An 11,463-nucleotide genomic window follows, 5' to 3' on the forward strand; every position below is an offset into this window, starting at 1 on the left:
CCTGGCCCTGCCAGTTTGCCAACCATGGGAACTTTCAGGAACCTAACCCCCATGGCTGGCGAGGGAATCAACACCCCCCCCTGCCCCCAATGAGGGAGGGGGCAGAAGCAGGTGCTGCCCATCTGGGGTAGAACAGGGTGCTCAGGGGGCAGGGGGGGTCTCCCACTGCTGCGTGTGCCCCGGAAGGGCATGGGGGGCGGGGGGGCATGTGCCCCTGGATCTCCGTGGGGCGGGCAGGCAGGCTGCAGCTGTGGGCTGGAGCTGGGGCTGTGCCTGGCTCTTCTTGTCAAGGGCTGGGCTCAAGGCGGGTGCTACAGAGGGGGCTGCAACCACCCCAAATTTCACCATAGCTCCCTCCAAGCACTGCCACCACCTGCCTGCCCGGTGCGTAGAGGGAGGCGGGGACTGAGCTGGGAAGAGCTGGGCCTGTGCTGGGCAGGCAGGTGGCAGCGCTGGGAGGGACTTATGGTGAAATCAACCCGGCTTGCTTGATGCGGGTCCTTACTGGATCCTTGCCAGCGTCTGTCAGGGTTCCCTTCAGTTTCATGTCTGTGTCCTCTGTCTTTTGCTTCTGGGAGACAGCCTACTCTTCTGTTTTTCAGATCCTCTCTTGAGGGCTCATTCTCCTTAGGAAGGAATTCCCAGTTGCATAAACTTGTTACTTCATGTTGTTTATATCTTGGTGGCCTCTTTTCTTTTGCTGCTTCCTCAGTGCAGATCTTGTCTTTTTGTTCAGTAGTATTTGTAGCAAATGTTAAGGTCCTGAAAGTTGAAATATGTGCAAAAATCAGGTAAATGGATATGGTATGAGAATTCTGCTCAGTGCATGCAAATGATCACGTTGATAGTGGTGTAGAGGGAGAGGTGATAAGTTCCATGTATTATTATAATACTGTTTTAAACTTTGGATTTTGTATGTAAAAGTATTTTATGTTTCAAAGCTATAATCCATTTATTCCAGAAACTGGACTAAGTATGCCTAGTGATACTTCGCTCTCTCCAGCAAGTCAGAACTCTCCATATTGCATGACTCCAGTATCACAAGGCTCCCCTGCTAGTTCGGGGATAGGTAGTCCCATGGCATCTTCAGCAATAACGAAAATACACAGCAAAAGATTCAGAGAGTAAGCACTTTCTATAAGTATCTTGTACCCAATGCAAACATGCATTTATTCCTGACACTTGGCACTTGTTCTTTCTTGCTTGTCACAGGATAGATTATAATTTAGAGGAGCTTATTTCAAGGAGGGTGGTGTTTTCTGTGGGGCTGCGGAGGATTAACTAGGCAGAGATCACTTTTGAAAGTCTTAAAGACCAATACATTTTACTGGGAGGGAGAAGCTATTTTGAGATTTGGGAGCTGGAAACTGTAACACAGTCAAACTTCAGTGCTGTTGAATTACCTGTAACCAACATACTAATGCCTCTCCTGTTGATTTATATCAAGAAATAATCAATTGTGCCATTAATTTTATTTTCTTTTGCTTCATATTTGGGGCGGGTAGTATTCTGACTGAATACAATTGATTATTATTATATTTGAAATAAATTTGAAAAATCTTTACATCTTTCCAGGTATACACTTTATTTTCCTAAATAAAAATGCATTTATAAACTAAGTAACTCATCAAGGAAGTAAAATGTTTTGGTAATTTTTTTCTTAGAAAGAAAAGTTTTATATGGCAGTGAACTAGTGTTGTGTGCACTATGTGCTAAAACATGATGTTTTCTGAATTGACAGATATTGCAATCAAGTCCTAAGTAAAGAAATAGATGAATGTGTAACTCTGCTATTGCAAGAGCTTGTCAGCTTCCAGGAACGAATTTACCAAAAGGATCCAATGAGAGCTAAAGCAAGGAGGAGGCTTGTTATGGGTCTGCGAGAAGTTACTAAGCATATGAAGTTAAACAAGATCAAATGTGTGATAATTTCTCCAAACTGTGAAAAAATCCAATCAAAAGGTATGTGGGCTTTCAATGAAACGATTGAATTTTTAATTGGTGTGTGTATGTTGCATTTTCCCTAGTGTCACCCTACTGGTAACTTCTTATTAAAACATTTGTTGTCCCAGGGACTGGAATGGCCTCTTACCTCTTCTTTGTAAAATGAGTTCATATTGCTCTGCCCTTTATTTCTTCTGTTATGACTACAAGAAAGTAGCCCGTGTTGTATAGTTTAGATGGAAATCTAGCATGGCTGTATCTAACCTTTAACAGCATATAGTTTACATTGGAGGTGTCAAAAATATGGGCCACATCCGGACTGTAGAGCCCCATCATCTGGCCCCTGCTGCTGGCCCTGGGTCTTGAGCTGACCCTCAAACTACATACAGTGAGTGCTGGACCGCTGGAGCATGTGCCTGCTTTAGAACCTGTGCTGCATGCAGTACCCACACGGGGCTAGTCTGGGATCACCCCATGCCCCCACTCCAGCTAGTCTGGGACACAAGCTGCACACAGCATCCGTTCCAGTCATTCAGGGCAGGTGCCACATTAGGTGCAGGTCCCAGAGTTGCGGGTGCTAGAGGTGGGATCCTGTGAGCCCACCCCCTCTTGTATGATGGATCCAGTGCCTACAATGGCCAGTCTGTGAGTGTCACCTGTGATGCCTGCTCCAATCAGGAGCATGGTCCTGGACTGGCGAGAGCAAGTGCTGTGGGTGCTGGATGTGGCATGTTGAGGATGAAGGTGGGAGTCTGTGGGCTCAATCCAGCTTGTGGGATTGCCTCTGCCCTGTTCCCACAGCCCATGGATTGGTCATGCACCATTCCTTTGGCCTATGGGGCCAAAGGAGTTTGACACCCTGACTTACATTAAAAAAAAAGAAGGAAAGAAAGAAAAAAGTGATATTTTGATTGTAGTCCTTGTCAGTCATTTTCGTATTAGTTGTCTAAAGTGTTTTCACCAGGAATTGTGCTTGTCTGTGTTTACTTCTCATGTCTAGTGTATTTTGGCCATCACCACAAAGCAACTAATTTCCTTAGAATATGGAAGAGAAGGGAACGTTCTGCTGAATCACGGATAGCTCCTTCTGAGAGTGCCTGCGGCTGTATTGCTGTTGGCCACAGAGTTGGGTATAGAACATGCCCAGGCATACAGATTAATGTCCATGTACACTAAAGTACTGCTTGTTCTGCTGGAGTCTAACTTAATTTTTTTTTAACACTGTCTTCACAGCATTACTGCTTGTACAAAGATATTTATTTGCTGACTTTTCTTTTCCCCTCTCCCTTCCCCCACCCCTCCAGCAAGTGGTTTAAATTAAACAACTTGTGGTTGTATATACTGAAGTTTTTAGCTGTTTAAGATGTGCACACATTATGGGGTGCAGACTTGAATCCAAATGTATCATTACTGATAATTATTCTGCACTTCAGCTTTCAATGTCTTTTTTTCCTAAGGTGGATTGGATGAGGCTCTGTATAATGTAATAGCCATGGCACGGGAGCAGGAAATTCCTTTTGTCTTTGCCCTTGGACGCAAAGCTCTTGGTCGTTGTGTGAACAAGTTAGTTCCTGTTAGTGTGGTGGGAATCTTCAACTATTCAGGTGCTGAGGTAGGTGATCTCTGTCTGCATAATGGCTGAAATAGTAAATATCCTTTTCTGTTTTTTTCATATGATGCATTTGAGCAAAACTTTATTGTTCTTGAGCTTGCAAAACCTCTGTAGTAAATATGCAGGGTATTGATCAACAGGCCCCAGAGGCCAATTTCACATTGTTCAATGTTCAGAACTGTATCTTTGCAGAACTGATAGGCCAGTGCATGTTCGTTTTAATGTTAGATTTGCTGTCACCACCCCCCCCCAAAAAAAAAAAAAAAAAAAAAAAAAAAAAAAAAAAAAAAAAAAAGAAATATTTGGACCAGACTCCTTGAAGGGAATCGCTGGTAGTGAGGAAATCTAGTGGGGCCCTAACACTCCCTTTCCTTGCATCACAGGATTATCTCTTGCTTCATTTGGCAAGAAATTACGTTGGGGGTAGTGTGCTGACTTACTGAATGTGACCTGTGCTTGCAGCATGTTGTCTTAGTTTGTGACATAACCAATCCTGTCCTCCAGATAGACAGTAGGTGCAGTCTGTACTAAAACTTGTGTGGGTTTGATTGATTTTATTTATTTAAATTTTATTTGGGGCAAAGGGAGTGGAAAAGCTGTTTTATGTAAATAATATATGTATTGCATCATCAGAATACTTATTTGTCAGCACTAAGTAGTAGGGGTGTGATTCAGATTCAGCCCGAATCGGGGACAGTGATTCAATTCATTGACTCGGATCACTGTCCCCGATTCAGTTTGGCCGAATCTGAAGATTCGATGCTGATTCAGAGAATCAGCAACACAGACATTGTTTAAATGTTTTTTTCTGCATGCCTAGAAGTAGCAGTGCGGCTTTTGCTGCAATGCTGGGGTGGATGGAGCATCCCACAGGAGTGCAGAGGGACCGTCCACGTGCTCAGCAGTGAACCCAGAAGTGGACCGGAAGTACTTCTGGTCCGGGTCCGCTAGGGAGCTTGGTGATTGGCTATGGGGGAACCCTGGGTACCACCCCCCCAGACCCAGGAGACGCTAGTTGCCGAGCCAGGAGGTCACAGGGGGACCTGCTCACTCTCCAGCAGATCCAGAAGTGCTTCTGGTCCACTTTGGGGTCTGCTGCCAAGTGCACTGGAGAGCCCACTGCACTTCTGTGGAACGCTCTGTGCACCCCAGCATCACAGCACTCACGAGCCCCTGCTACCTAGAGGTACACAGAAAAAGCATTTAAAGCTGTGTCAATGTCTGAATCTTTTCAAATTGATTCAGAGAGATTTGGCCGCCGAATTGAATCGGGGACTGAAGCTTTGCACAGCTCTACTAAGTAGGTGTATGCATTGTCCAGAATGAAAGCTTGCAGTTCAAAGGGAAATGTAGCTAAGCTGCTGCCTAACTGGCTAGGGCTGCCATTCTTTTGTCTCTCCTGAAACATTATTACTGAAATCGGCAACCTACTTGAACTCCTTGAACATGCAAAATAAGAACATTTCTTATTCTTGGCTACAGGATGTTCTGCAAATCCATTGTCCAGGCTGAAGGCTTGATTGTTGGCTCTCCACGTCTAGATGTGTCATAACATAATGCATGCAAAAATATTTATGGAGGTCACCTTTTTAGTGAAACCATAGATGCAAAATATAAACTACACCAGTTTTAATAATTTTTTTTAAGTGTTTTCCTACCATTTGAAATGAATTGATGGCATTTTTCCTGTAAGCTTGTAAATAATCAGTATTCTAACTTTTGCTGCCTACTCTAGTGTCATCTAAAACTATCTCAGTGGAAAGAAAAAATTGCGAAAATGTGAGAGTAACTTTAATAGAAAAGAGAGCTTTTCATAGTTAGGTCTTGAATGTATGGGACTTCTTGATAAAAGGAGAAATACTGTGAAAATACTGTTTGTAAAGAACTAATAAATAGAAATATGCTTTTGTATGTAGGACTTATTCAATAAGTTGGTATCGCTGACTGAGGAGGCCAGAAAGGCATACAGAGATATGGTTGCAGCCATGGAACAGGAACAGGCAGAAGAGGCCCTAAGAAATGTTAAGAAGGCACCTCATCACATGGGACATTCTCGTAACCCTTCTGCAGCAAGTGCTATCTCATTCTGTAGTGTTATCTCAGAACCCATATCTGAAGTGAATGAGAAGGAGTACGGTAAGTGAGAAGGCTTACGGAAGGAACGTGGTAATTTATATTTCCATAACCAAAATGTAAGACTTGCCAAATGATTCTTACATTAGCATTTAGCCATATATAAATTAAAAAACAGATGAAATAAAATATATTATACAAGCTCTGGAGGGTGATCCCAAATTGGTCAAGCTTCTAAGTAGCCAGGGCAAGCTTCTGGGGAATTCTTCCTGAAAGACATGAGAATAATGATTTTAGTCCTAATTGACAGCTGTGTTCTAACTTTCTAATACTGCTTCAATGCAAAGCAATTCAGGAAAGCAACAGGAGGATCTGCTTCCAAGTAGGAGAATTCTCCCATAGTCTTGAGTTTATATGAGAAGACACAGCCTTGAACACCTATAAAGGGGTCATGTAACTGAGGAAGAACAACAGAGGCAGGAAAGAGCTGAGGTAGACAGAAGCATTTAAAGTTGATGCTGAAGGGAAGCTAGCAAAGTGTTCTGGAGGGTGGCCATGACCTGAGTATTAATCAGACTTGATTTATGCGTCAGCTCATTTAAGCACAATGCATAAGAGGGGTGGGATTGCACCAATCTTGCAATTCAAGCAGAAAATAGTTGTATGATCAAGGACAAATTGGGTAGTATAAATTGCCATGTCCCTGAGCCAACCCTTCTCTTAGTTAAGTTTCTGTCTTGATTGCTGTGACATGGATTTTTGTGTTTGGTTTTTCTACTTTAATATCTGAATTCTGAATTGGTATTTATGTTTCCCAGCAAGATGGGGATTTTAATACTATTTTGGCAAATTCCTTTTGGATTGTTACTGAGAAAATCTTTGTATTCTTTTGCCTGCACACCTCAACCTTTGCTCTTTCCAGCTTTCTTGTTTGTAGGTCTGAAGCAAGTATGGCACCTCTTTTTTGGATTTCAGAATGAAAATTAGAATTTCTTTAATCATTCTAACTCTCTTTTTTCACATTTTGTTTTTCTCTGTGTAAGGTTCTGACAAGTGTACTGTCATTCAGTACCTTTCTTAATTCTTGACTTGTACTACTTACTAGTGCTCTTCCACTTGTATGTAAGTGTACTTATGTGAGTTGATGCATGAACTGCCACATTACCTCACAAGTTTCTTAAACAAGTTCTCTAGGGTTTTTATGTGATTTGTTTTAAAAAAATCTCTCAAAGTAAATGTCAGTTTTCTGATAAACTGTTATCTTGACATTTTCAGAAACAAACTGGAGAAGCATGGTGGAAACATCTGATGGGTTAGAAACTTCTGAAAATGAGAGGGAGTCCTCATGTAAGACTACAGTTCCAGAGAAATCTGTTAGTGTTCCAAATGAAAAAGCCACTGTTAATAAACAGTCACCCCTAGCTACAATAGGGACTGCCTCAACTGTGAATCATGGAAAAACCATGGTAAGTGACAAAGAAGAGGTGAAGCCAGATGACAATCTGGAATGGGCCTCGCAACAGAGCACCGAGACAGGATCTTTGGATGGCAGCTGCCGGGATCTTTTGAATTCCTCCATGACCAGCACCACAAGTACTCTTGTACCAGGAATGCTTGAAGAGGAGGAGGAGGATGATGAGGAGGAGGATGAAGATTATACCCATGAACCTATTTCTGTAGAGGTTCAGCTTAATAGCAGAATTGAATCTTGGGTCTCAGAGACCCAAAGAACTATGGAAACCCTTCAGCTTGGGAAAACCCTTAGTGGTGCAGAGGAAGATAATACAGAACAAAGTGAAGAGGAAGAGATAGAAACTCCTGAGCAGGTAGATGCAGTAATTGATGGTGAGGAATGGACAGCAGATAAGCACACAAGTAATGTCCAACATAAACCCACCATCTGCAGTTCTCTGAATAAAGAAAACACTGATTCCAACGTTATGCCGTAAAAATAAGCACAAACTCAGGAACTTTTAAAAATTATATTAAAACTGTTGTAAGGTTGCAGCCATTACTTTGTATGCTTCATCTCAACGTTTTGCACTGTTAAGCATTTAATATGCGTATTTAATTCACAACAGATATTTTTGTAGCTGTCTTTGTTACTTGTTTCATTAAAAAAAAGACAAAACTAACTTAGCTTTTAATCAGGATCTGTAGCTCCCAGAATTGAAATGATCTGTGTAAAATTTCAGTTTATAGGTATTCATTTGAGCCTTGTTTTGTAAAATACTTATAAATGACCAATTTTAAACCAAATTCTTTTAAAATGTGACTCTTCAACTCATTTTGAAAACATCCACATTTTAAGACTGGCAAAAATGACCACCATTTCTAGTCATTTTAAACTATTTGGCCATAATTTTCTAATAATACCAGAAAATAAAAGATGTTTTGCTTCTCTTGAAAGAAAAGCTGAAAGCCCCCACTTTCACTCAAAAGAGTAAATTTATAAGGAAATGTATGCATGACTTTTATGCCAAGATAGATGCAGCATTTTAGTTGGTTTGTGAGGTAATGTGTGTGTTGAAAGCTGCTGACTTTGTGCTGAGATTGGTCACAATAAGCTTGAAATAACTGTTGATATCAGAATAATTCCAACCACAATGGCAAAATAATTATAGATAATGTATTTATTTGTTTGCAAATGTCAGGCTGTAAAAAGTCACTGTGTCTATGGAGCCACAGCTTAGGGAACCATTAACTATGACCACCATCCATGTTGTTCTTAGAAACTTACTGCTTCCTTCTCTTTTTCACTTACCTCAGAATTGCTGATGTGCATAATTTAATTACAAAAAAATCCAGACAGAAGTTTAAATATTTAACAGTGACTGATCTAGTGGCTCAGTGTATTGATGTGTTCACTGCATGCTGTCTTCCTGGGCACTTCTTGTATTGTGTTCAGGATCAATCTTTGAATTAAATTTTCTCATTGAAAATGTGAACTTCTGGTCTTCAGTTGTAGCAGCTTAAGCATTGACTTCCAGAGTAGTAAAGAAAGTAGTGGTTCTGTGAAAGGGGAAGTGCCCTGAAGTACTGAGAAGTGTTTCAGTGGTTTGGAAATTGGGAGTTAAAATGAATGTTACTTTAGACTTGTTCCATGTTTGTTCCTAGCGTTGAAATTTTAAATCTATCTGATGAATTAATTTGCTTCTGATTTGAGGATGGAGTCAGTGTCCAAACCTTGCCTGCAATGAGTCTGAATTTTCCAACTTTAGTACTGGGTATAGGGGTCCTGAAGCTGTCAGTACCAAGGATGTCGCTGCAAGAGTAGCCAAAGAATAACTTGCATGAATAGTGACTTTTTTGGTGGGGAGGGGGTTTGGTGGATTTCATAGGTAGGTTTTAGTGCTACATAACTGTTCTAGACCACTTGCATTTTAAAAAAAGAGGCAGTGGAAACTTTCAATGGCACAATACAATTTGATCTTTTTAGTTGCACATAAAGTTTGTTTAATGATTTTGGGACCAGCACTTCTAATATTTGCAATACTGGCAATCTTTTTTTGCTCTGGAAAAATCAGACTCTGGGTTTAGGGATAATATAATCCTCTCATGCTAACAAGCATAGTAGAAATTAAAGTATAATGTGTCTAATGTAGACATAGCAAATGCTATATGGGAAAGTGTTGAAAAGAGCTGCTGGTACAACTGGCTGTCTCTCCTGTCATGTTCTTAGTTCCTTAATATAATCTTCCTAGATACTAGAACAAGCACTGTATAGAAATTCAAAAGGGTAAAGAATGATGCCTCCTCATTGTTAACTCCCAACTATTTGTATGGCAGATTTTACTGTCTGTATATTTTTGAAAAGTTTCTTTGCCTTAGGAAATGATAGGGGTTTGAACTGCTGACAGAGTCAAAATTTGCTCATGGACACAGCTCCCAGTCACACCAACTCTGATCATGGGTGCACATCAAGGACAGAATTTGACCCAAAACATCTATTAAAAAAAAAAAAACACTTGTACATTTCCTTTTGCTTATTCAGTGCCAGTGATTCAAATAACTCTTAATCTTGAGGTAATATAATTACAAAGGCTTATCTTTTTTATACGTCTCTTCTGAATTTTGACTGTCATTTTAAGACTGTTGGCATTTGTATCAAACAGTAAAGGCTCTTGTAATCTTCAGACCATTATATAATTGTTATTTTGCTACAGGTTTCCTAAATAATACTGAGTTCTTAAAGGTGATTGCAGCACTTCTGGTAGCCCTCAGTTGGCCAGTAGATGAGGAACCTAGTCAAGTTTGACAGATCACCTTGAGAAGGGCAAACCAAAAATGAGTGAAGGAAACCACTTAATGTTTGTTTCCTTTTTTGATGGCTAGGAATGAACAATAACAGAGAGGAAGGACAGTGCCTCTGGGATGAGGTCTATTTGCACCTAAAACTAGGGAAGTATCTTGCAATGTTGAGCACTTGAGAGGAATAACTCATTGTGGTAATCTTGATTCTCTCCATATCAGAAATAGCCTAACAGTATTTCATAACTTTCTGATAGGCTGTTTTGTACAGTACCCCGGGGGTTTTTTAAGATAGCCGGATTTCTATATCAAAGTATACAATTTGTTATACTGGTTGTTACACTCCCAAAAACTGGTGTTTCTGAAGTTATAGGTGTAAAGTTGTTGTTTTTTTCCTTTGTGAAGATGATTATCCAGAAAACAAATATTTAACTTTTTTCTTAAGATGTTCTTATAGGTCTTGATTTCACTATATTTAATGCATCTGGCAAAACCTTAGAAATAATATGTAATGTGTGGTAGGGTGTCTGGTTCAAGTTGATGGGGTGGTTATGTATAAAATGTATTTAACATTTCCAGTATCTGTGGAAAAATAAACAAACATGGATAAAATTGGACATAAAGGAGAAAATCCTGAGGAATTTGTCCTTATTCAGAGGAAGTTTGTTTTCTTAGTTTGTCTGAATAAGGCTGTAGAACTGGATCCTGTAAACACATGCCTACTTGACTTTTTAGGAACATTCGTCCTGTTGGCTTCGATAGATTTTATTTGCATGTTTAACTAAGCACCTGCCTAAGTGCAGGCAAGCTTGGAGCTAAGCAGTGACTGAAGGTTTGGGGCCCATATTTTTTTAATTAAAATGACAAACTCTTCTACAATGATGCACTTGTCTGATTTCTTAAAGGTGAGATACGTTTAATACTCAATTGGGTGGAGGTTTACACAGCATTATTCAGTCCAGTTCCTTAACACAAAGCTTAAATTTGATTAACATTACTTTAAATATGTATGCAAAAAAGTATTATCGTTTGAGAAGCTACTGTTTGCTAAAACTGTCATTAAGTATTTTCTGTGAAGGTGTGCCAACTAATCAAAATATTCAGTTGATTTCAATATTTTAATCACAAAAATTCAGTAAGACCTGTTTACAAAAACAAGAACCAGCACAAGAAGGCTGTAGATGGCAACTATATGGGTTTGTTACCCAGCCCTGCCACACGCAATGAAATGTAAGAATGTCCAACTTGAAATTCTGCTCTACAGAAAGGCAACAGGGACAATGCAGTTGGCACAGCCCACCTTCTAACTATTCATAAATGGCTTATGTATTTTATTTTTAAATGAATTCTAATAAGGTAAACTTTAATCTTTAATGTCTTAAAATTTGTAGTAACAACACTTAGGTTAAAACAGTAGACTATTATTATAAAAAACAATACACAGAATTTTGTTTGGTTTTTTGTTGTATGAAGGATAATTGTTCTGTCTACCGTACTTTTTTGGAGTAATAACAGCTTTTTGCACTATGTAAATATTAGTGGGGAATTCTTCCATAACTAATAAAAATGATTGTAGCAATGTC

At 39.8% G+C, this 11,463-nt stretch overlaps 1 protein-coding gene across 3 annotated transcripts in view; it reads left to right on the plus strand.

Annotated features, from left to right (window-relative positions):
- The window catches only part of SECISBP2L (SECIS binding protein 2 like), a 47,960-nt gene extending 36,497 nt beyond the window's left edge, over positions 1–11,463 (plus strand). For all 3 annotated transcript variants that reach the window (XM_019504172.1, XM_019504171.1, XM_019504173.1), the window contains 5 exons: positions 962–1,124; positions 1,742–1,962; positions 3,402–3,556; positions 5,473–5,692; positions 6,905–11,463. In XM_019504172.1, coding sequence (XP_019359717.1) covers positions 962–1,124; positions 1,742–1,962; positions 3,402–3,556; positions 5,473–5,692; positions 6,905–7,578 — 1,433 coding nt within the window. In that variant the 3' untranslated portion in view covers positions 7,579–11,463. The remainder of the gene's footprint in view (positions 1–961; positions 1,125–1,741; positions 1,963–3,401; positions 3,557–5,472; positions 5,693–6,904) is intronic.

The sequence above is a fragment of the Gavialis gangeticus genome, unplaced genomic scaffold (assembly GCF_001723915.1).
Source record: "Gavialis gangeticus isolate Ggan-Ray unplaced genomic scaffold, GavGan_comp1, whole genome shotgun sequence".
NCBI lineage: Eukaryota > Metazoa > Chordata > Crocodylia > Gavialidae > Gavialis > Gavialis gangeticus.